Source organism: Macaca mulatta, chromosome 9 (assembly GCF_049350105.2).
Source record: "Macaca mulatta isolate MMU2019108-1 chromosome 9, T2T-MMU8v2.0, whole genome shotgun sequence".
NCBI lineage: Eukaryota > Metazoa > Chordata > Mammalia > Primates > Cercopithecidae > Macaca > Macaca mulatta.
Genome location: NC_133414.1, coordinates 9,127,218 through 9,153,485, shown reverse-complemented (window position 1 = coordinate 9,153,485; position 26,268 = coordinate 9,127,218). Strand labels below are relative to the sequence as shown.

Below are 26,268 nucleotides of genomic sequence, written 5' to 3'. Positions count from 1 at the left end.
GTTTCAGATTCTGTGGATTTGGATGGAGTCTGAGAATCTCTAGCAAGTTTCCAGGTGATGGTGATGCTGCTGGTCCGAGGACCACACTTTCGAGAAGCACTACTTTGAAATAATTCCTTCTCAAACTAAACTGGAAGGTTTCTTTTCCTCTTTTAGGCAAAAATCTTTCAACTATGCTCAGATTTTTTTTAAACTTAATCATTACTTAAATGAACTGTAAATGTTTATCCCTTGTATCTCTTTAAGAAAGATGCACATCCCCCTAACATTTTCCTTAAGCTGTTCCATTTGTCTTTGGCTTTTTTGAGTTACCAAGACTGGAAGTTCTTGCACAATCTGCCACGAAGATGAACGGCCCTGACACCTTTGCATGAAGTGCTTGCCCATTCTCTCCCCTTGCTCATGTGCTTGGCTCCGACCCTTGCAGCTCCCTGTCTTGTGGGTGTTCGAGTCCATCCTCAGGTGTGCTTGATATATATATATATATATAATGTGTGTGTATATATATATTATGTATATATAATATGTATATATACACACATATATATGTACATATATATATTTTTTTTTCCTGTGACAGGGTCTTGCTCTGTCATCCAGGCTGTAGTGCAGTGGCACAATCTTGGCTCACTGCAACCTTTGCCTCCCTGCTTCAAGCAATTCTCCTGCCTCAGCCACCTGTGTAGCTGGGACTACAGTCATGCACCACCACATGCAGCTAATTTTTGTATTTTTAGTAAAGATGTGGTTTCACCATATTGGCCAGACTGGTCTTGAACTCCTGAACTCAGGTGATCTGTCCACCTTGGCACATCAAAGTGCTTGGCCTCCCAAAGTGCTGGGACTACAGGTGTGAGCAACTGCGCCCAGTCAGTGTGTTTGATATTTATAGCCACTTCTCTAATACATCATAGAAAATATCTCTCAAGGTTTTGGTGGTTTGCATGCAGATCATGATTTGACACAAACATTTTGAGTACGTATTTGTTTAAATAGAATAACCCTCTGTAGTAACCTTTTTGAAGCAAGGTTTATGATGACCTTTGTATGTCACAGCAGGAATATGTCTTTGATAGCAATAGGTCACAACCTTATATCTGTTTTGCAAACAGGCCTAGGACTGTAAATAAATTAATAAAGCACATGAGGGTTGAAATAAACTTTGCCCAGTTAGGTCACAGTTCCTGAAGGAGAGAGTAGAATCTTATCAGAGTAAGCCAGTTGCATTCAACATGTTCTGAGAGCCATTGTGTGCCTAGGACCAGGATAGGGGTTGAGCACACAATGATGAGTAGGACATGTCTGCAGAGGGCAGCCAGACAGTCTCGCATAAGAGTGGCCAGTGCAGACTTTGAAGTAAGTGGGATTGGGTTCAAATTCCACATCCATTACTTGCTGGCATGGACCAATATGTGCCCTCATGAAGCTTGACTTCCCTCCATCTATGAAATGGGAATAAAACACCTACTGCAGGCCGGGCGCGGTGGCTCAAGCCTGTAATCCCAGCACTTTGGGAGGCCGAGACGGGCGGATCACTAGGTCAGGAGATCGAGACCATCCTGGCTAACACGGTGAAACCCCGTCTCTACTAAAAAATACAAAAAACTAGCCGGGCGAGGTGGCGGGCGCCTGTAGTCCCAGCTACTCAGGAGCCTGAGACAGGAGAATGGCCCGAACCCGGGAGGCGGAGCTTGCAGTGAGCTGAGATCCGGCCACTGCACTCCAGCCTGGGCGACAGAGCGAGACTCCGTCTCAAAAAAAAAAAAAAAAAAAAAAAAAAAACCCCTACTGTGTATGTCTTCCAACACTGTCATGGGGTATTGTCTTGTTTTAGCTTGCTCGGGCTTCCATAACAAAATTCTATAGACCATGTGGCTTAAACAACATACATTTATTTTCTCACAGTTCTAGAGGCTGGAAGTCCAAGACCCAGGTTCTGTAGGGTTTGGTTTTTGATGAGGGCTCTTGTCCTGGCTTGTAGACGGCTGCCTTCTTAATGTGTGCCCACATGGTCTTTCTTGGTGTATGCACATGGAGAGAGAGAGACAGAGAGAGCTCTCTTATGTCTCCTCTCTTAAGGGCATTAATCCCATCATAGAGACCCCACTTTCATTACCTCATCTAAATCTAATTTCCCCCAAAGGCACTCATCTCCAAATACTGCCTTCCCCTCAACCCCACCACCTCCCATAGTGGGTTAGGGCTTCAACATGTGCATTCTAGGAGGACACAGCCCATAACATGCTTATCAATTGCTTGGCCAGTTCCTGGAGTTAGATAATCACTCTGTTAGTAGTGGCTTGTGGCTTTCCTTACAAATGTTGTCTTCCTTCTTCAGGCCTCTGCTACCAGCTATCACCAGATGTAGCTCTGTTGTGAGGACTAGAAAAAACCCTGAAGAGTTTTAACAGGCTTTTCATTTGCACCTTCTAGTTACTGCTCTTATCAGAGGCTTTCGGGATAAATTTAGCTAGCACAGACTTAGGCGTTTCTTTTTCTGGGTTCTCAATTCTCCAGATACTCTTCTGAGTTCAGTATTGATTCCTATTTCACAGTAATGTGCCTGTAATACAGATAGGGAAGCTCTGGTGTATTGTTTCTCTAGGTGGACATTGAAAGTAATTTTAAAATACGAGATTTTTGTTAGTCATGTTCTGGTTTTTGGACTATTTCAGTAGTCCTGTAAATGTGATGTGAAAGTGAAAACAGAAGAGTATTATATACAGCACATACTTTACTTCTAAAATTCCAATAATTGATTGAACTATTTAAGGAATGTGTATTTTTTGCAAAATTGGACATCTTCACTGTGTTCACTTGTTAAAGTTAGGTTAAAAGGTTTGTTTATGTGTTACTAATTGTTTATGCAAAACAATCAAGGTTGTTTTACAAAGGAAGGGAGTTAAAAATGGGGAAATCAGGACAAGATGAAGAAAGGAGATAGGAATCACATGCCAAAGGCTCCCAAACTGACAATTACTTCCCTTGTAGAAAAAAAGACGTTCCCCTACCACCAAAATGCTTTCATGCATCACCGATAATACTGTGTGTTTTCATTCCTACAGAAAACCAAACCTTTGATGACAGAATTCTCGGTGAAGTCTACCATCATTTCCCGTTATGCCTTCACTACTGTTTCCTGTAGAATGCTGAACAGAGCTTCTGAGGACCAGGACATTGAGTTCCAGATGCAGATTCCAGCTGCAGCTTTCATCACCAACTTCACTATGTAGGTGACACGCTGGTCAGGGTCGAAGATTTCTGTGTGGGGTGGTCAGGTTGAGCCTGAGATGATGTGAGGTCCACAGCCTTGTAACTGGGAGGGTTTATATTCCAGTAGGTGGTATATGGATCAGAAGGTCGATTCTTTTGCTCAAATTCATTGGTTGGTTCATTTATTCATTCATTCCTTTTCTTCTTCTCTTTTTCCCTCCCTCCCTTCCTCCCTCCCTTCTTTCCTTCCTTCCTTCCTTCTTCTATCCTTCCCTCCTTCTCTTTCTCCCTTCCTTCTATTTTCTCTTTTTTATTCAATTTTTTTCTTTCTTTCTTTCCTCTTTCTTTTCCTCTTTCTTTCTTTCCTTCCTCCCTTCCAACAAATGAATGACCATTATGGGCCAGGTACTTTTCATGGGAACTGGTGCACTTCTCTGAGAAAGACAGCGTCATTTTGCTGCACAAATTCCAGTGGGGAGAAACAGTCAATAGATAAATGAACAAAGAATAAATGAGATGAATTTCAGACAGTTGCAAATATGATAAAGATGGCAGGTCAGACTGAGAGGGCCTTCCTCAGTTAGGGAGATCTGGGAAGAGCTTTCAGGAGGCTCTTCCTCCTCCATGGTGAAATTGAGGGCTGAAAGACAAGGCAGCATAGAACCTTTGATATGCTAGATTGGATATCTTTCCTCCTTCTCTGAGCCAAGAAGTAAAGATATGTAAAACGGAGTAGGTGTTGGGTTTAATTTTTGGCCCAGGTCAGATGATAGTTGGTGAGTCTTCATGGAAGTGTGAGCAGATCTTGTGATTTTTCTCCTAGAGAATCACAGAGGCACCATGGGTTGGGTCTTGCTATTTGGACCTGTTGAAAATCGCCCTAGAATAAAATGAATGATTCGAAGGTAGTGCCCTAGTCTGGAATGCGTTCTTTCTACACATCCAAGAGGCAAATAAAAATATTTCCTGGGGTTGTCATGGTTATAAGATCCATGTCTGAATTTGTCTTGGAACTGCAAGCTGGTAGCACAGCTGTCTCTTGTGTTTCAGGCTTATTGGAGACAAGGTGTATCAGGGCGAAATTACAGAGAGAGAAAAGAAGAGTGGTGATAGGGTAAAAGAGAAAAGGAATAAAACCACAGAAGAAAATGGGTAAGTATTGGTTAATCAAGGAATTAAAAACCCATTTTAGCAAAGTGTCAGGTTTTCTATGCCTTTGCCTACTCCTCTTGTCTTACTTTCCTCCAAGTATTTTTCTTTCTTTTTATTTTTTATCAAAATAATAAATATATCTGGTGAATAACATAGTCGATAAGTGTTTGTAATAAAAAGGAGAATTTTACCTTACCTATCCCTCATTCTCACTTCCTACACATATCCCTTTCTAATATTTCTATATGTAGTTTGTAGTTTTCCTTTTTTTTTTTTTTTTTGAATGAGTTCTCACTCTGTTGCCCAGGCTGGAGTGCAGTAGTACAATCATGGCTCACTGCAATCTCAACCTCCTGGGCTCAAGTGATTCTCCCACCTCAGCCTCCCAAGTGGCTGGGATTACAGGTGTGCACCACCACATGCAGGTAATTTTTATTTATTTATTTATTTTGTAGAGATGGGGTCTTGCTATATTGCCCAGGCTGATCTTGAACTTCTGGGCTCAAGCAGTTCTCCCACGTTAGCCTCTCAAAGTACTGGGATTACAGGTGTGAGCCACTATGCCTGGCCTGTACATAGTTATTTTGTGTGTGTGTAGTTACCTCCAAAACTCTAAATATTATGATAGTCATACTTCAAACATTTTTTTTGATAAAAATAAGACATTATCTGTTGACTCTTTGCTATAAATAAATGGTATATGGCAAATTAACAATATTCCTACTTTTACTCTGCATTCAGATTTTTATATTATTATTTTATTTCTTCTTCCATCAATCCAACAGTGTTTAGACTATCTTGGACTATCCCTACTATCTTAAATGATGATATTCCCTCTCTTAACCTCCACTGTCTCTCTCCTTTCTCATTTCATAATGTTACCTAATCATTGTTTGAGTTATTAGCATCTTGATTCTGACTTGTAATACTTTTATTCTTTCTTTTGTCTATAAATTGAATCTAAACATTGAAACCAATACATAGCAATTGCTTTTTAATGACTATAGAAATAACATGAACTGCATGCAGAGCCACCTAGTACACTAAGATTATTTTTTCCTCTCCACCAGCCCAATGTGTAGGCCTTCATCCCCTTGGCAGAAAAATGATCTTTGTATCTAGATAAAATGGTGTGAACCCGGTAACCTGGTTTTCCTCATGAGTAAAAAGACACCATTTTGAGAAATTTAGTTCTCTAAAATTATAGACTGCCAAAAACTTTGCTGTTGGAAATTTTATTAGTGACAAGGGAATGCCTCACTCTTGTCTGGAAGACATGAGCCATGGGTTCACTTTGATACAGAAAAACAACCAAGGTCCAGAGCTTCAGATAAGGGATTTTCAGGCACAAAATTCCACGTTTATCTTAATGTCATAGTTTCTAAGGACACAGTGAATCTTTAGTCTGCTTGTCAGTCCAGGCTGAAATGATGGTTTTACACTCAGCCTTTGCTTTGAGACTGTCCAAACCCTGCTCTATTTAAATTTAACCTATACTCCATCCTTCCCCTAATTCTGTAATAGTCCTGTCTCTTCCTTTGATGAGTCACCTCGTGGTGCCTCTGGTATGTGGTCTCCCTTGCTGTGGCAAGTTATTCAAACCTCACTCTGTTAGACTGTAGATTTATCCCAAGTGGTCTTTATCACAATTGTTCAGAGTCACGCTACAGATTAGTTTAGTTGAATCATGACATATGTTTCTGTTTTTCCTGGAGTTTCGAATTGCTTTTGTTTTTTCTTATGATATAAATTGATATAACATCTAGCAACACACAAAACTCATTTCAAATCATAACAAAATGAACAGCTATGACCAAGTTTCTGCAAGCAGTGACATCCTTATCACCCTTCACATCTGGCCAACAGCAGTTGAAAGACATCACTGATTGGGAGACGTTCTGATTTTCAGAGCTGTTAAAACACGGATGTCTTTGTATCCATGAAATACTTTCATTGCTTTTCAGCCTTGATGCAGAACTTTTACCCCGGTATCTCTTTTCATTTTCTTCTGGGTTGGTTTTTTTTATTTCATGTATTCCACATTTTCTTCTTTTTTGACTCTCACCTTTACTTTGCAGAAGTTACATTCTGAAGTAACTTTCTCAGAATGGGTGCATGAGAAGTAAACTTTATGAGACCTTGATTTAATATTTTGGCTGTGTATGACTTTGAGGTCAAAATACCTTTCCTTTCGAACTCTGAGGCATTGTTCCAATGTCTTATAACATCCAGTATTATTGATGATACATCTAATGGGATCAGATAACATCCCTTTTATGTTTTCTCTATGTGATGTTCTGAAGTTTTACAATGGTGGGTTTCAGTGTCAGTCTCTTTTCATTCATCCTGCTCAGTGCTCGAACTTTTCCATTTCAATACTTGTGTCTCTTTCCAGTTCTGGGAAGGAGGAGTATAGAAAGCCTATCAGCTTAGTCATTCATTCACATTGGACTTGGAATTACCCTCTCTATACTGGGTCCCTCTTCTCCCTTCCATCTTGTGGTGTCCTGAATTCAGAGCCTTCACTCTCTCTCAGATTCTAACACAGAGCTGGGTTCTCTTTGCTGCACCCCTTCGCTGCATGTTCTGAGCTATAAAATTCTTGCTCTACTGAATATCCTAAGCCTTCTGGAAACTTCTTGAAATGTCTCACCTACTAACGGTTGCCACTCCCACTTATTCCTCTGGTGATCAGTCTACCATTTTGAATAAGAGAGCCCTCACTCCAAGTACTGAAAGCATCTGGAGTGTGTTTTTATCACCTTTGGAGTCCTTTATTCCCTACCTTTCCTGCTAAACATATCCACCAAACTTTACCAAGATGTGAAAACCTAGTATGTCAGCTATTTTAAAGTTATGTAAAATGCCAAGATTCATTGGCCATCCTTGTAAAGGGAGAGCACAATTTACAGCTTCACTCCAAAGCTCTCTCTTCAAGCAGTTCACCCACTCCACGTCTTTTCCCATTGCTCCCTTGGGTCTGTCTCAGGGAGAGGTAGGACAGTATTCTTAGAATCCTCTCCTGGTTGGTATTCTTTGACCCTTGGTGACCTACCTCTAGCACGGGGTTTCACTTCTTCTAATATTAATTTTTATTTTTCCTTTCTCAGGACCCACACTCACACCCACGGGTCTCCCTGGCAGGCTGGTTGGGAGGGTATGACTGGTGCCCTGTGGGGACTGAGGGAACCCGGCTCTATCCTCTTCTGAACCTCCCTGGGGTCCTTTTCCTTTTTCCTGGCAGAGAGAAGGGGACTGAAATATTCAGAGCTTCTGCAGTGATTCCCAGCAAGGACAAAGCCGCGTTCTTCCTGAGTTACGAGGAGCTTCTGCAGAGGCGCCTGGGCAAGTACGAGCACAGCATCAGCGTGCGGCCCCAGCAGCTGTCCGGGAGGCTGAGCGTGGACGTGAATATCCTGGAGAGCGCGGGCATCGCATCCCTGGAGGTGCTGCCGCTTCACAACAGCAGGCAGAGGGGCAGCGGGCGCGGGGAAGGTGAGTCCTGCGTGCTGGGTTCACGCAGATCAGTGGTGAAAACGCCCAGCTGGTACTTGGCTTCGGAGAAATCTACCAGAGATGGCACCCCTTCCTTTCAGCGAAGCCTTTGCATTTTTGTAGAAATTGGAATGATAGCAATGAAGCTAAGACAGCACCTGGTACTTTTTTTTTTTTCTTTTTCTTTTTTTTTTTTTTTGAGACGAAGTCTCTCTGTCGCTCAGGCTGGAGTGCAGTGGCGAGATCTCGACTCCTTGCAACCTCCGCCTCCCAGGTTCAAGCGATTCTGCTGCCTCAGCCTCCTGAGTAGCTGGGATTACAGGCATGCGCAACCACGCCTGGCTAATTTTGTATTTTTAGTTGAGACGGGGTTTCAACATGTTGGTCAGGCTGGTCTCGAACCCCTGACCTCGTGATCCACCCGTCTGGGCCTCCCAACGTGCTGAGATTACAGGTGTCAGCCACTGCACCCGGCCCATATTTTTTATTAAAGCCATGCTCTATTAAAAATGTATGAGTTATTGACGCAGTAATACCACTTCTGGAAATCTATCTTAGGTAAAACATCTAACATATTGGGAATGTCATATGCACAAGCTCGTTTGATAATGTTTGTGGTAGCAAAAACATTCCATCAGCCTAAAGATTCCATTCTATGGAAGAGATTAGTAAATTACTATTATAAGACAATTCAGCATGTGGCAGAGAAAAAAAGGCAAATTGTATATGTACTATAATGTTAAATATGAAGCTGATAAAATACTAGAAAGTTATAGAAAATAATCATTTTGTATCAGGGGTATGAGAAAAATCTGTTTTTTAACGTTCAGCAATATGTTATATTCTTTCTAAATTTAAATAATGCAAAATGCTTAGTATAGATGTAAGATACAGGCAACCTGATTCATTAGCAGAATCATTCTGATTTTTAAATTTTCTCAAATTCTGATTTTTAAAATAGCTCTTCATTTATTGAAATGAAAAATTACAGTGTAATCTAGTTTTAATCACCGTATTTTTTTTCCCTTTTTTTTGGGAGGGGACTTTCTGGTTTTCACAAAGTCTAAAAGAGCGACTTTAGTTACAATATGAATTTCAACTAATAGTATATGTTAAATATTTCCTTGTGTTGGGCTGTATACTTAATATACCAGTAAGCCTGGTGAGTGTTGAATTGGATGAGATAGGAGAATGTTCAAAAGTTGCACCAGGATTAGAATTTCAAGATATCAGAGAATTGTGATATTGAGGGTGGAGAAATGGTAAATGACGAGCAGAGAATGTCGGAATCTGTATTCAGTGCCTGCAGCTGCACAATCATAGAGTGACCTAGGAAGGCTTCTTGGACCAGGATATTTAGGGATGAGATCGGCATTAGAAGAGAGAGAGATGCCTCGACAAGTGGAATCAGAGAATGTTGGTATTTAACATAATACAAAAATAGCCAAGGCCTAGAGCTGGTCCGTGGAAGGGCAAACAGTGTGGAAAATACGCTTCCTCCCCCAGCATGCAGTTGAGTTAATGACTTTGTGAGAGGAGGTTCGCTCTCACAGACTGAGGGTTTCCTGGCTCTGCGAGAGACCCAGGTCCTTTGTTATGTGTTGGACTCAAGTCTTTTGTTATGTGTTGACTCCAAACAATGAGCTTGACATTCTTAATCCAGATCTAGCTGGTATCTAGAAAAAGCGAAAATATTGTCAAGGTACCTGGCATTTAGAAATGGCGTGAGATCCAATACACCATTCTTAGGTCATGCAGGTGGTAGTTATATGGTTAATGGATTTTAGTTCAGTTGTTAATTGTAACCTTGTAAAAAAACGCAAGGCTGTAAGACTTAGCTTGCACATCTGGGAAACGGGGGCAATAACTAGTTCATGGGTCATTGTGAAGTGCTCACGTATGTAAAGGGCTGGCCGCAGAATGAGAGCTTAAACATTATTATTACTAGTTATCACATTATATTGACTTTTTTTCTGTGCAAAACTTATCTCTGTAATAAGATCATCAGGGCCTTTGAAAGCACTGTGTCTGATTAACCTGCATCTCCTTAGCACTTAACACAATGTTAGGTAGGTAGCTAATTGAGTGTCTTTGAACTGCAGAAGAAAAGCAGTCCAGGGATAGTGGCTAACACCTGTAATCCCAGAACTTTGGGAGGCCAAGGTGGGAAGATCCCTGGAGCTCAGGAGTTCGAGACCAGCCTGGGCTACATAGTAAGACGTCGTCTCTGTGAGAAAATAAATAAATAAAAAGAAAAGCAAACACAAATGACTAAGAATGTTTTAAAATTTCATTTCTCTCTAACAATACCTCGGAAGAAAATTTTCTCATGTGCAACTGTGGGAAAGAAGTATTTTCTCAGGGGGCAAAGTTGTCAGGATCTGGTAAGGAGGGGAGAGTCTCTGTTAAGTGTGTCTGAAATGAGAACACATTCAGTAGCTGTGTCAGTAGAAGGTTCAGAGGGGAGTCCTGTTGCAGTAATGAAATGTGTTTTGCCCGATTTTCAGAATCATAATGACTCTTCAGAGATGTGTACGTGTTGTGGGGTGTGTATGTGTTTTGTTTGGAGGCAGTATGAATTATGACTGTTAGCTAAAAAAGTTGCTTACTGTTTATATTCAGGGCCTGTTAGTATCTCAGAGGAATTTTTCCAAACGGTTGATCTCTTGGGATCTGTTTGTTTTTAAGGAAATTGTTTTCCTAGCTCCTTGTACCAAAGCAGATACTTTGCCGTCCAGAACATGAAGCTTTTACAAACACGTCCCAGAGCCAGGTGCAGTGGACAGATTCCCTTTTTGCTGCTCCCCACTCCCGTCTTTCAGAGCTCAGCGGTTATTATTCCTGCAAAATGGCAGCCTTAGCAGCTTGAAGCACAGGATGTTGTGATTTTGTCTGGACATCGCTGTGTGTTTCCAGAAGAAATCCAGGCTAGAGATCAAACTGGAACTGGGCTTGTACCAGAACTATGATTGTGCGAATGAGGTCCAAGCCAGTACATTCCACTGACAGATCTGGCTGTGTTAAGAAACCTAACTTCTGGAATTTGTCTAAGTAAATCTCTCACCATGGACCCATTTTCATCTTTAAAGATGCGATTCTAGATAAGGATTACTACCGTGTGCTAGATACTAGACTAAGTACTTGCAGAGTGTATTATCTCATGCAATTTTTCTAACAACCCTCTTAGCTTGTATTTTTCAATCCCCATTTGAATTATGAAGAAGTTAAGAAACCTTACTTACTTATGGAAACAGAGGTTCAGTAATATGGACAAGGTCTCATATTTAATTATGGATAGAAATAGAACTTAAGCATAGGTCTATTTTATTCCAAGTTATACCCTTAACCACTGCACTATCTACCTCCTTGTTAAATAAACTGTACATTACTGTGGGTGGAGTTCAAATTCCAACTCTCTCCCTAAGTATAAAAATAAAAAGAAAGACTAAGAGCAATATAATCCACCTTTGCCTCAATTTACTTTCTGGTGTATCAGGATTGAACCCACATCAGTTGAATTATAAATTAATGGGATCTTTCCCAGTGTAAAAAGCAGTCCTGTGAGATGTATTTTGGAAGATGAAACATTATAATTTCTGTTTATTAAAATAATTAACACAGGTACGTGGTTCAGAATCTTAAGCACTACAACTTGGTATACAGTGAAATACAAGACCCCCTCTCCCTCTGTCTCTCCATTCTCCACTTCCCCAGTTCTTATCCTCTGCAATATTCTCATGCTTTACAAGCTCAGTGGAACAGAGTATTTGAAATGAACGCTTTCCTGTAACATGCCTGGGATATGTGATTTCTGAAGATATATTCTGACTGATATTCCGAGACAGATATTCCCACTGTGTGATTGTTTTAAGGCTGGTTACTCTACTCTCTTTGTTAAACTCGTAAATTTCCTACTGTCTCACTTATGGCACCTAAATTACTACCCTTGCCATGATTCTTTTTTTTGGCAGAAAATTTTCATTTATGACAAGATCCCCAATGACTAGGAGTAAAATAAAATAAGATAAATCAAGTGATAAAAAGGATACCTTCCTTATTTTATTATCGTTGTGGTTTTACATCAATGACTCTCAATCCTGACTATACTCTCTAGTAACCTAGAGGGGTTTAGAAAGAATTCCAGGCAACCTATTCTAGACAAGTCCTACCCTGGCCTAGAGAAGTGATTTTGAATTTATTAGGGTGGGGCTAGGGAGCTGTACTTTTGGGTGTGATATTCTATAAATGTATATTAAACACTTAAAAATCTATGAGTGATTAAAAATTTTTAGTTATTTGTAAAGTTAAGAATAATGCTGACTATTTTTTCTGCCACTTGACAGGGGTGGTCGTATGATTTTTCATGGTTTATTCTTTCTATTCCTTGCTTTTTAAAAAGTTTTAGGGAAGTTTAATTTACACACCATAACATTTGCTCATGTTAAGTGTAAAATTTAGTGATTTTTAGGACATTGGCAGAGTTGTACAACCATTCTCATAGTCCAATTTTAGAACACTTCTACCACCCCAAAAGAATCCTTGTACCCATTTGCAGTCACATCCTGTTCCTACCCCAGCCCCAGACAACCACTGATCCACTCTCCATCCCTATAGACTTCAGCTATATTTTAAAAATCACCGCAGATAATTCAGATGCTCAGTAAAAGTTGAGATCTATTCCCTTGGATTTTCCAGCAGACCTTAGGAATATTAACTATGTCAAAATTTTGACCTACAGAAGCAACTTTTAAATTAAACAAGATTGGGCCGGGTGCAGTGGCTCATGCCTGTAATCCCAGCATTTTGGAAGGCCAAGGTGGGTGGATCACCTGAGGTCAGGAGTTCGAGACCAGCCTGGCCAACATGGCGAAACCCTATTTCTACTAAAAAACAAACAAACAAACAAACAAAAAAAACCAAAAATACAAAAATTAGGCATGGTGGCATATGCCTGTAATCCCAGGCACTTGGAAGGCTGAGGCAGGAGAATTGCTTGAACCAGGGAGGCAGAGGCTGCAGTGAGCTGAGATTGTGCCATTGCACTCCAGCCTGGGCGACAGAGTCAGACTTGGTCTCAAAAAAAAAAAAAAAAAAAAAATTAAACAAGGTTGTTTCTCAATTTCATGGGGCCCTCAGATTACTCTGACTTTGGATCCTTGTTAAAATGTATTTTGTTCCTCTTTCCACCGACAAGTTTTCACTCTCAGATACAGGCCAACATAGAATTATGTGGTTGGTTGAAACAACCTCTTCCCATCTCCTGCTTCTCCTCTTCCACATGGAGACCTGAGATGGAGAAATCCCAACAGGCAAGCTCAATGGACCGATGCAATCTTTGTAATACAGTCTTAAGCTCATCAAATTAGGTATCTCATCTTCTTTCGGAGAAAAGCATGATCGTTTAGGACATTTGGGTGTCAAAAAAGAGCTTCTCAAATGTACTCTATTCCCTCTCGCTTCTTGGACTTGTGGGACTTGCCCCTCCTGCAGTCCTCCCGCTCCAACCCCCACCCCACGTTGAGAGAAGAGGCTCCAAGTCTGGCTTAGCGTCAGCCTTCATCCCTGTGGTTTGACGACTCCATTGCCAATCTCAGTGGTTCCCAAACTTTGCCGCCCGTTAGAATCCACAGGGAGCTTTTATAAATCTATTGCTCAAGTCTCACCCATGCCAATGAAATCAAATAGCTGCGGATGGAAACTAGGTGTCAGTATTTTTATTAAAAAGATCCCCTTGTGATTGCAACGGGTAATAAAGTTTGGGATCTAGACTGTGATGTCCTGTTTTCTAGCCATATTCTGCTTTAGTTCCTAGCCCTTTGTTTTCTAAACTCTTTTTTTCCCCTCTGGGCTGCTTGACCCCATTTCCAAGCTGTCACCTGGGGTTCCTGGGTAACCTCAATTCCTCATGTCTGTCAAAACTGAGGGATTTACGAGACTTTGCGCTAACCTAACATTAAAAGGAAATCTTAACTCTGGGAATGGGGAGGCCTTTGTAACTGTTTTCATGTTCTCCTGCCATCTGGTTCGTCACCGAGAAGTGTTTGCCACTTAAGGACATGAAAGAAAGAGATAAACTATCAGGTTATGCTCTTAAAAAAATACATTCTAAAAAGACAATCTACAGAATAGGAGAAAATATTTGCAAATCATATATTTGATAGAAGTCTAGTGTCCAGAATATACAAAGAATCCTTACAACTCAACCACAAAAGGATAAACAACCCAATTAAAATATGAGCAAAGGGCTTGAACAGACGTCCTTCCAAAGAAGACATACGAATGGCCAAAAACCATCAGAAAAGGTACTCAACACAATTAGTCATTAGGAAAATACAAACCAAAACCACTTCACACACATTATAGGATGGCTATAATGAAACAAACAAAGGAAAGTGACAAGCGTTAGGGAAGATGTGGAAAAATTAGGATCCTTGTACATTGCTGGTAGGAATGTAAAATGGAGCAGGAAAACATTTGAAGGTTCCTCAAAAAGTTAAAATGAGCAAGAGATCTAGCAAGACCCGAGATCTGGCAAAATTTACCAACGTAAGTCAAGAAAATGCAGAAAACCTGGTAGCACTGTCACCACCAACAGCTATTCCCCCTCAGTTCCTTCAACAAACACGTGCTGAGCACCTATGCCAGGTACACTGTAAACTGTACACTTAAAATAAGTACATGTTATGGTGTGTAAATTAAACTTCCATAAAACTGTTTTTTTTAAATGCAAGGAATAGAAAGAATAAACCATGAAAGTCATACGACCATACCTGTTGAGTGCCAGAAAAAATAGTCAGCATTATTCTTAACTTTACAAATAACTAAAATTTAAAAAATTACTTATAGATTTTTAAGTGTTTAATATACATTTATAGAATATCACACCCAAAAGTACAGCTCCCTAGCCCCACCCTAATAAATTCACATTCACTTGTCTAGGGTAGGACTTGTCTAGAGTGGGTTGTCTGGAATTCTTTCTAAACCCTTCGAGGTTACTAGAGAGTATAGTCAGGATTGAGTGTCATTGATGTAAACATGGAGCAAGTCCTCTGGGTATATATTCAAAATAACTGAAAGCAGGTACTTAAATACTTGTGCAGGAATGTCTACAGTAGCAGTATCCACAGTAGCCCCAAAGTGGAAACAACACAAAGGCTCCTGAACAGGTGAATGGAAAAACAAAATGTGGTCTATGCATACAATGGAATATTATCCAGGCATGAAAAGGAATGAAACACGGATACATGTTACAACATGGACACATGCTACAACGTGGATGCATGTTACAATACGGACATGTGCTGCAAGATGGACACATGCTACAACACAGACACATGCTACAACATGGATACATGGTACAACATGGATATATGCTACAATATGGACACATGCTGCAATATGGACACATGCTACAACATGGACACACGCTACAACATGGACAAACTCTACAACATGGATGCATGTTACAATACGGACACATGCTGCAAGATGGACACATGCTGCAACACAGACACACGCTACAACATGGATACATGGTACAACATGGATACATGCTACAATATGGACACATCTACAATATGGACACATGCTACAACATGGACAAACTCTACAACATGGATACATGGTACAACATGGATACATGCTACAACATGAACACATGCTACAACATGGATGCATGTGACAACCCGGGCAACATGGACACATCCCACAACATGGATGCATGCGAGAACATAGATACATGGTACAACATGGACACATGCCACAACATGGATATGTGCCATAACACGGATATATGGTATAACATGGACACATGCCACAACGCAGAAACATGCTACAACATGGATACATGTTATAATACAGACACATGCTACAGCATGGATACATGCCACAACACGGATACATGCTACAACATGAAGGAGCCTTGAAAACATTACGCTAAATGAAAGAAGCCAGACTGAAAAGGTCACATGTATATGATTCCATTTAGCTGAAATGTCCAGAACACACAAATCTGTAGAGACAGAAAGCAGATTGGTGGTTGCCTGGGGCTGGCAGGAGGGAGAAATGGAAAGTGGCTGCCGGATGGTTGCAGAGTTTCTTTGGGGTGATGAAGATGTTTTGGAACTTGATAGAGGTGGTGTTTGCACAACATTGTGGATATACTGAATGCTATTTGTTTGTATACTTTAAAATGGTTAATTATGGCTGGATGCGGTGGCTCAGGCCTGTAATCCCAGCACTTTAGAAAGCCGAGGTGGGTGGATAACTTGAGGCCAGAGTTTGAGGCCAACATCGCGAAACCCCATCTGTATTAAAAATACAAAAATGAGCTGGGCGTGGTGGCGCGCCTGTAATCCCAGCTACTTGGGAGGCTGAGGCAGGAGAATCGCTTGAACCTGGGAGGCGGAGGTTGCAGTGAGCTGAGACTGTGTCACTGTACTCCAGCCTGGGTGACACAGCAGCGAGACTCTGTCTCAAAAAAAAAAAAAAGGTAATTTCATGTTCTATGAGATTCACCTTGACTTTTGTTAAAAATGAAAAAATTACATTCTAGGTTGTCAGAATCCCACTCCCTCCACATGCCCTGGAAGCCAGTTTGCTGTGTTCTCTGGCAGTTACCTGTGGGTCCTTCACATGCGTGGGAAGGCAAATAGCAGGACTGGGTGCCACCCAATTTATGGCTTGCTTTTTAATCATATCACTCCTGTGTTAGTGTCCAATAAAATGTCAATCTTCAAATAATCCTAAGAACTGCGGAAGCGTCATTGGAAAGAAGAGAACCTCTGGAAATACAGCTTTATGACCTTTTATTTGGAAGACCTGGTGGCTGACACTGCAGCTGTCTTTGAGGACAGGTTACTGACCAGCCACATATCCCGTAAGACCAAGTCCCCTCAACCACAGACTAGCACAGTGTCCTCCATTTCACTTGATGCCCAAGAACGGCTTGAATTGCATCCGTTTAAATTTTTTTTGTTTTTTGCTTTTTTTTTTTTTTTTACTTTATGTTCTTATTTTCTTTCTTTCTTTTTTTTTTTATTTTACTTTAAGTTCTGGGATCCATGTGCAGAACATGCAGGTTTGTTACACAGGTGTACATGTACCATGGTGGTTTGCTGCACCTGTCAACCCGCCATCTAGGTTTTAAGCCCCACATGCATTAGCTATTTGTCCTAATGCTCTCCCTCCCCTTGCCCCCCACCTCCTGTTTTTAAAATTATTCTGATGTCTTTCTTTGCTCTGTGAGCATCATGACTCTGCCTTTGCTGTGAAGGCTTCGGTTGTCTTCGCAGCCACTTGATGTGGCTCCTGACATGGAATGGGTGCTCAGGACGTGTTTGTTGAAGGAACTGAGGGGAAATAGCTGTTGGTGGTGACAGTGCTATCAGGTTTTCAGCACTTTCTTGGCTTACGTTGGTAAATTTTGCCAGCTCTTAGGTGTAGCACTTATGTTGTCATGAAGCAGGGATTCAGAGACAAAAGTAATAACTAACTTTGGTTCCAGAAGACTCTGGTTACAGAAAAATCTAGATAAATCCCCCTTAGCTAGGGTTTCCAGATGAGATATAAGATGCCCAGTTTCATTTGAATTCAGAGAAACACTATGTCCTGTGCAATATTTAGGATATGCTTGTACTAGGAAATTATTCATTGTTTATCTGAAATTCAAACGTAACCAGGCATTCTGTATTGTAATTTGCTAAATGGGACAACTCTGCCCGTTAAAGGGCTGCATTGTGACTGGCTGTGAAACCCCCGGCTCCAGGGTCCCGGCCTGGGTTCAGTCTCCGCTCTGCGGCTGGAAGGGCAAGCCCCTGTTTGGCCTCTGCGAAATCTCTGTACCTTTGCCAGGAAACAATCTGGTTGTTATGTGAGGGTTTCCAGCATTGTTCACACAGAAATTACTCAGGTATGAATCATTTGACCTCATAGTTGGTTGTGTTTTGGTTTTTAATCCCATATGAAAATCCATATTATCTTGTTTGTTTTGATGTTGGCTGTGGCTCTGTCAACCCAAGAGTGTGGCACGGAGGCTTTGGCTTTTCTCTGTAGCCCAATACTGGTGAGCCATCCTCCTCTTTACTGTGAGGTTTCACTCCTTTTCTTCCTTTTTCCTGCTGCCTTGGCTTGCTGTGGGGGGTAGATGTTGTCAGTGTGTATGACCCGGGCCACCACAGCTGTGGCTGAACCAGAGGTGGGTCGGGGGACGTGATGCAGATCACCAAGAGCATCAGCCACACCCCTGAACCCTTTCGGGAAGAGAAACATCAGTTCCCTTGAAGCGTTCCTCCCTCCATCTGCCCAGCTACGTGCTAATGCGTTTCATCATTTTCATCCTCAATGTTCCACAAGCTGGAAGTGAACTCTCACATGTTTCTGGCGCTGTGCAAGGTTCCTGGAATCTACAGACGTCTAAGATGTTGTCGCTGCCTTTGCAGAACTTAGAATTGGCAATTAAAAAATGGCAACCTGTCTCCTGGGTTCAAGTGATTCTTCTACCTCAGTTTCCCCACTAGCTGGGGCTACAGGCTCACGCCACCAGGCCCGGCTAATTTTTGTATTTCTAGTAGAGACAGGGTTTCACCCTGTTGGCCAGGTCGGCCTTGAACTCCTGACATCAAGTGATCCACCTGCCTTGGCCTCCCAGAGTGCTGGGATTACAGGTGTGATCCACCATGCCCGGCCCATCTTAGTCATTTCTAAGTGTTTGGCAGTGTTGAGTCTATTCACACTGGTGTATTGCCAATCTCCTGAACTTTTTCATCTCCCACACTGAAACTCTGTACCCATTAAACACTGACTCCCCATCTCTCCTTCCCCCTGGAGTCCCAGATAACCACTGTTCTCCTTTGTGTCTCATCTATGAGTTGGACAACTTTGCATACCTCATGTAAGTGGACTCATACAGTATCTGTTCTTTTGTGTCTGGCTTATTTCACCTGACCTAATGTCCTCAAAGTTTATCCCTGTTGTATCACATGTCAACATTTCTCTTCTTTTTAAGGCTGAATTATATTGCACTATGTGTCTGTACCAAGTGCCACTCTACTTTTCTCGGTTATTAGCCCCTGCTCTGCCTGCGGGCCAGAGAACACTGTAAAGGCGTTTAACAGAAGTCTCTCAGTCTCATATTCCTTGGCTGCTGTACCATTGTTTCCAGTGGGCTTCCATTTGGTTGAGTTTCAAATGCTTGGAGCAGCTAGTATTTGAGGTCTCCAATGGACACAACGTGATGGCAGAAAGGGATAATGCATATATATATATATTTTTTTTTCTTTTTTCTTTTCTTTTTTTTTTTTTGAGGCAGAGTCTCACTCTGTTGCCCAGACTGGAGTACAGTGACACAATCTTCGCTCACTGCAACCTCTGCCTCCTGGGTTCAAGTGATTCTCCTGCCTCAGCCTCCCTGGTAGCTGGGATTACAGGCATGCGCCACCATGTCCAGCTAATTTTGTATTTTTAGTAGAGATGGGATTTCTCCATGTTGGTCAGGTTGGTCTTGGACTCCCGACCTCAGGTGATCTGCCTACCTCGGTCTCCCAAAGTGCTGGGATTACAGGCATAAGCCACTGTGCCTGACCTGAGAATGCACGTTTTTAAGGATTCACTTTTAGAATGTGTGCTTGCTGGGTGAGGTAGCTGTACTTGTTTTCATGCATAGTCTCTCTTGGGAAGTTTTTCAAATATGGAAACTGAAAGTTGGGAATCTATTGTTTTAGGAAGGAAGAGCATTGAATAAGCAGTGAAGAAAGCTGATTTGCCAAGAAACCTGGGCAAACATCTACTTAACTATAGAATACTAGAGTTGAGTTTGAATCCCTTCAGCTGTAAATTTGAATTAGTAGTCTGTGCTATGTGTTGCTATCATATCTATATGACACTGTTTTCCAAAAGGATTTAAAATACCAAACATTGATGTAAGAGGAAGAAAAATGCTTTCCCAAAAGAAAACTGTGGATAGTGAGAGACTTATGAAGGCATTTAACCAAATTCCTTCTTGTCATCATTGCCTCTGTGTTACCAGTTTTTCTTTCAATCCTCTGCTGATTTGCTTGAATTTTGTCTTTATTTGCTGCCCTCAGAGCATAGTGCTCCAATTATTCACAGTATTTTTGACCTCCATATATTTAAGAAATTGCCTCGTTGGATCCCAGGTGAGCAGGGCTCAGAAACAAACATAGACAATTTAAGGTTCTTTCTAAAGAGGAAATGAGCAGGCAGTGTGTGTTGGGAAATCCTTTTGTCAATGCACCAGGTGTTGGCTGCTTTTCTCCCACAGCAGCCAAAACCCAGACCCTCAGGAAACACAGGCCAGGAAATCCCTCTGCCCGTCGACCCAGAGGGTGGCGCTTCCAGCCCATGGTTGTAAGCATGAGGCTCTGCTCCTCAATCTTTCACCTTTAGACATTTTACACAGCAGTTGGCTGCCAATTTTCCCCACGTGATAATTGTCTGGGAAAAGACTATATGTTTGTGACCAACATCCGTGTATCAGGACATCACTAAGGACATATGTTTTGTTCTCAACTTTCTCTTCAGCTCTGATGCACAAGCTATAAACTACTTTGTCATCACCCAATAGGATCAGTCAGAGGAATATTTAATGGCACTTATAGGCATGGTTCTTAACTTTCTTTAGAGTCCTTGGAGAATGTGGCAAAATTAATGCATCCTTTCTTCAGAAAAAAATGTACATTTACGCTTACGTGCAAAATTCTGTATATGATTTTAGGGGACTTTCAGACAGCTACTGACTTCATTATACTTTGTAAAGATTTTTTTTTAAAGATTATTCTTTATGTAAGTATATTGACATATGTATAATGTGTATATCTATTGAATTTCCTGTTATGAATGTTTATTATGTGTCTGTCCTTTTGAAATATGATTTGTTTTTATCAAGCTTTCAGTGGTATAGAGAAAACTCTCATGACAAAATGTGAACTGTATGTTATCAAAGAGCATTTTTTTCTTTATAAATTGCCTTTCATAATGGACAAAGAGTATAAGAAACTACTTCTGAAGGGGAAGAGGATGGAGCTAGTATGTATTGAGCACCTGCTGTCTGCCAGGTACCACGCCGGGCACCTTACATATGAGATCTCACTTCATCTCAACAATGATTCTATGACTGTGGAATTGTTCCCATGTAACAGACGTGGCACTGAAGCTCAGGAATAGTAAGTCAGTCGTTTTGATTCAGTCACACTCTAGAGCCCACTCTCTTTGGTATTCTGTAGTTTGCAAAGATAACACAAAGCTTCTTGCTCAAAAATACTGGGCTTTAGAAAAGAAGAGTGCCCCCTGGGAACCCTGGTGGCCTGAGAGGCAGGGAAGAGTCGGTGAGTGGAGGAAGAGGGTGAGTGAATTTTCCCAAGGGCAGGAGGGGCAGTTGTTTATCCCTGGGGTTTTCTTGTATGGGACCGCCAATGCCTGCATGAAGACAGGAAGATGGCATTAGAAGACTCTGCCTTCCCCAAATTGGGGCAGCTGTTCCAGCTCGCCCTAGACGTCGGCAGGAAGGAGAGAACACGAAGGAGGAAAGAGACATGGGTTCTCATTAGACAAGTGTGTCAGATTCTTCCTCTTTTTTGGTCTGCACCAATCTCTTTCCTTGTGGTCTTCATTAACCTGAGACTCTGAGGACCCTGCGGGTGACACTCATTTTTGTGCTTAGGAAATATCTGTGGCGGTCAGCAGGGTGAGCCCCCATTCACAGCAAGGAAAAACGGAGTCATGTTCTTCTGCTCTGGAATTTTGGTCAGTAACGGTGGAACAGCCCATACGAACCTACTTAACAGATTTTTTTCCCCCTTAATAAAAAGATGATTCTATTTTCCAGAGATGCTCCTCTGGCATTGCTCCCAGTAAACTTTAAAAAAACAAAAACAAACAAACAAAAAAACAACGTAGTGAAAAATTTATTGGGTCACATTTACTGTCTGATTCTTACTGGGCAGTGGTTGGCCTCAGGAAGCAGGCTCCTTGGGGAGTAACCAAACTGAAAATCAACCCACTCTTTGGGTGTGTAAAATAAGCCCATTTAGTTGAATCTCATGAATTTTCATCATGAACTAGTAAAACCAGAGGTCACTAGGAAACCAACATAATCATACAGTATCCTTCCTCATGGTCCATATCAAAGAGCCTAGTCAAGTGAATGATGAAGAGAGAAATTATACTTTCTAATCCCCAGTGCTTTTACTCAGCCATGAATGGTATTGATTCAGGGAGCTTGTGAAAAGCATTTTCACGAGACAGATTGGAAGCAAGACTAAGTAGGTACATGCTGGCAGCATAGAGTCTAATCTAATTATTGTAGAATCTTAGAGATAATCTAAGTGCTGCCTAATTGCATACAACACATTTTATTGACTCTTTTCTATGTGTAAGGCACACAGACTGTGTGTGGGGTACATACCTATTTTCTGTGGGCAAAAACCAGAATCACCCAGAGGGCTCGTTAAAACACAAATGGCGGAGTCCCATCCCCAGAGTTTCTGACTCTGAGTTTCTGGAGTGGGCCTGAGAACTGGCATTTCTAGCAAGTTCCCAGGAGCTGCTGCTGATGCTGCTGGTTCAAGATCACACTGTGAGAACTGCTCTACACCCTCATGGGGGGGATTATTCCAGGGTTCGCTTGAGCCCTTCTAATGGGATGGGTTGTGAAAGCGGCTGATCCCAACAGGACAACTTTCTTAGAGTTTACCAACACTGTGCTGAAAAGTGCCTCCCGGAAACTCTCTCCCTGGTCCTAACTCTGCCGGCCGGAATTGCTCTGGACACACCTAATCCTCATTTAACAAATGCCCATGCACGTTCATCCTAAGGAGGGCAGAGAGGGGTCGGTTTGGCAAACAACATTGTTATGTTCCATGCCTGTTTAATCTACTTTGCTAACAATAAATTTAAATGTTAATAACTGGGGTGTACATACACCATAAAGGGTACAAATGTCATGTGTACAGCTTGATAAAATTTTACATAGGTATACACTCATACAACTGCCTTCCACATCAAGACATGAAATATTTTCACCCTTCCTCAAAATTACCCTGTCCTGTTTCCCGGTCCGTAGCTGGCCTTCAAAAGCCAGCACTGTTCTATTCCAGTTGCCATGGATATTTCCTGCTCCTCTTGAACTTTATGCAGACGGAAGCAGAGAGAACATGCCCTTTTGTATCTGATATTTTCAAGAAGACTGTGAGGTTTAACCATGTTCTAAATAGCAATATTAGTTCTTTTGTTTTAATTGCCTTGTGGTATCCCAAGTTTGGCTTGTGTTTATAGTTGTATATTTAATTGCTCTTTCTATTTTTTTTGCGGGGGTGGGTGTGTTGTGGGATGGAATTTTGCTCTTGTTGCTCAGGCTAGAGGGCAATGGTGCAATCTCAGCTCACTGCAACCTCCGCCTCCCTGGTTCAAGTGATATTCTCCTGCCTCAGCTTCCTTAGTAGCTGGGATTACAGCCACCACACCCACCTATTTTTTTGTATTTTTAGTAGAGACGAGGTTTCTCCATGTTGGCCAGGCTGATCTCGAACTCCTGACCTCAGGTGATCCACCCGCCTCAGCCTCCCAAAGTGCTGGGATTCCAGGCATGAGCCACCGCGCGTGGCCCCTCCTTCTATTCTATATAGTTAAGGTTGGAAATTGAGATGGTTTGGCTCTGTGTCCCCACCGAAATCGCGTTTGGAATTGTAATCCCCATGTGTCAGAGGAGTGGCCTGGTGGGAGGTGATTGGACCATGGAGGTGAATTTACCCGTTGCTGTTCTCGTGATAGTGAGTGAGTTCTCACGAGATCTGATGGTTTAAAAGTCTGGCGCTGCCCGTTTCTTTCTTTCTCTCTCCCGCCGCCGTGGCGAGGTGTTCACTTACCTTTTGCCTTCCGCCATGATGGTAAGTTTCCCGAGGCCTCCCCAGCCATGCAGAACTGTCCATGCACTGTCTGGATTTTCCCACCTCCTTCAGATGAGCAGATCTGTGGATGCATGTTCTCTCTTATGTAACTGTCTCCCTACAAAAATAAACTTTTCTCTTTGCTGGCTCTCTGATCACTTCCAAAATCCCTGTCCTTGATAAGTGCGAATAATAGAAGAATCTGTTTTACCTTGTGGTTCCTGTTAAGGTTACACCTAAATTGTCTCTGAAAAATAATTGTCTGTTTTGTTAAAGGAAATGTTTAAACTTCCTTTGACTTTTGTGTCTAATAAACCCCCAGCAGAAGGAAGTTTACTTTTAAATACAAATTACTGTGGCCACTTAACGCCTCATTTCCTTTTTCATTCTGCTAATTGGAGATGGGAAATTGCTGGTCAGCCTATTTCATGCTATCAACTTGAGTACGTTTAAAAAGATAATCAGAGGCTTTGCAGCAGTTTTAAGTCTGGCTTTGATTCAATATCTGGATAAAAAGCCTCCACATGCCCTTATGATTAAGAATTCTTGTTTGTGTTTTCATATTTTCCATGGTGCATGCAGACCTCATCCTTTGGGTTTTTATTGCTAAGTACGTAGATATAGTGTTGTTTGGGTTTATAATAATTCTCTGGGTTCTAACAGGAAATGAAGGTCAGGAGTAAAAGATGGGATGCCCTTTGCTTAATCTGTCATCACACTAGGTTTTCATAAATTACATAACATCCATTTATCTGTTTATCTTTCTGTAATTCGAATTTATATCCTAAATTTCATGTTAAAAAGCTTTGAGGTTTTTTTTTAATTTTTTTTTTATTTTTTATTTTTTTATTTTTTTTACTGAGCCACAGGCTGGGCATGGTGGCTCACGCCTGTACTCGTAGAACTTTGGGAGTCCAAGGCAGGAGGATAGCTTGAGCCTAGGAGTTCAAGACCAGTCTGAGCAACATAGCAAGACCCTGTCTCTACAAAAAACGACAACAAAAAATTATCCAGGTATGCTGGTACGTGCCTGTAGTCCCAGCTACTGGGGAGGCTGAAGTGAGAATCACTTGAGTCCAAAAGTTTGAGGCTGCAATGAGCTGTGATTGCACCATTGCACTCTGGGTGACAGAGTGAGACTCTGTCTCAAAAAAAAAAAAAAAAAAAAGGAATACAGAAAAAGAGAAATCCTGTAGGACAAATGACCAGCGATTTATCACATATATGTAGCATCAGAAAACAGGTGGAGGCAGACACTGGAGATTAAAAGAAGCAAGAAACAAAAATGGAATGTGATTGGGGACTCCGTTCTAATCTTGATTCAAACAAATCAACCATACCAAGACCCTTTCTTTAGGGAATCAGACAAATTTAAATACAAACTGAGAATTAGATAATAATAGGGCATTGAGCATTAATTTTGTCACTTGTGATAATGGTTTTGTGGTTATGTTAGTAAAAGAGTTCCTACAGGTAAAGGCATACTGCAGTATTTATGGATGAAATAATGGTGTCTGGAATTTGTTTTTAAAATACTCTAGGAAAAAATGGTCGGGGAATAGATAAAAACAGATACTAAAGATTGGTAACATGCCGATGCTTGTTAAAGCTGGGTGATGGATACAGGGAATCATTTTACTATTCTCTCTACTTTTGTGTGTTTTAAAAATTTTCATAAGAAAAGGTTCAAAAATAGGCATAAGAGGGGAGCTACATGATGACATATTTGTCACATTGTGATATATGAGTACAGTCTTAGAAGTTCCTGTGAAATACAAGCCTGTAATAAAATGAAATCTAAAACTCTGTGTCTGCCAAACAGTTCTTATTTCTTTTTAGAAAAAAACTAATTAATTATGTTTCTGCTTTGTTTGCAGATGATTCTGGGCCTCCCCCATCTACTGTCATCAACCAAAATGAAACGTTTGCCAACATCATTTTTAAACCTAGTGTAGTACAACAGGCCAAGATTGCCCAGAATGGAGTTTTGGGAGACTTTATCATTAGATATGATGTCAATAGAGAACAGAGCATTGGGGACATCCAGGTAATGGGATTGTTGTTGCTATTTCACATTGGTTGGTCGATACTTTGGATAGACTCAGACTGTAGATTCCAGTGTTTACCTAAGGGAGAGAGAACTTTCTGCTTCTTAGTATAAATTTGTTGTAACCTAAAATATTTCTTCAAAGAGACTAGTGGTATTTTTTTGCTGAGCGTACCTATTTCTGGCTTCAGTAATCTGCAGAGCAAGTGAAATCTGTAATGTCAAGCCCCCTGTGGTGTTTTAGATGAAATTAGAATTTTAGTTCATGCTCCATTTTATTTTATTTTTGAGACTGAGTCTCACTCTGTCACTGAGGCTGGAGTGCAGTGGCCGACCTTGGCTCACTGTCTCCCAGGTTCAAGCGATTCTCCTGCCTCAACCTCCCAAGTAGCTGGGATTACAGGCACCCACCACCATGCCCCGATAATTTTTGTATATTTAGTAGTGATGGGGTTTTGC

The 26,268-nt window shown here is 41.3% G+C and overlaps 1 protein-coding gene across 2 annotated transcripts in view; it reads left to right on the top strand.

Annotated features, from left to right (window-relative positions):
* Window positions 1-26,268, top strand: part of ITIH5 (inter-alpha-trypsin inhibitor heavy chain 5) — a 102,447-nt gene that overhangs the window by 22,171 nt on the left and 54,008 nt on the right. The window contains exons 3-6 of one of the 2 annotated variants that reach the window (XM_015146422.3): window positions 3,066-3,229; window positions 4,264-4,365; window positions 7,610-7,860; window positions 25,640-25,809. In XM_015146422.3, the coding sequence (XP_015001908.3) occupies window positions 3,066-3,229; window positions 4,264-4,365; window positions 7,610-7,860; window positions 25,640-25,809 (687 nt within the window). Of the gene's footprint in view, window positions 1-3,065; window positions 3,230-4,263; window positions 4,366-7,609; window positions 7,861-23,644; window positions 23,763-25,639; window positions 25,810-26,268 lie in introns of those variants that run through there. The other variant, XM_077945711.1, reaches the window with a different exon arrangement.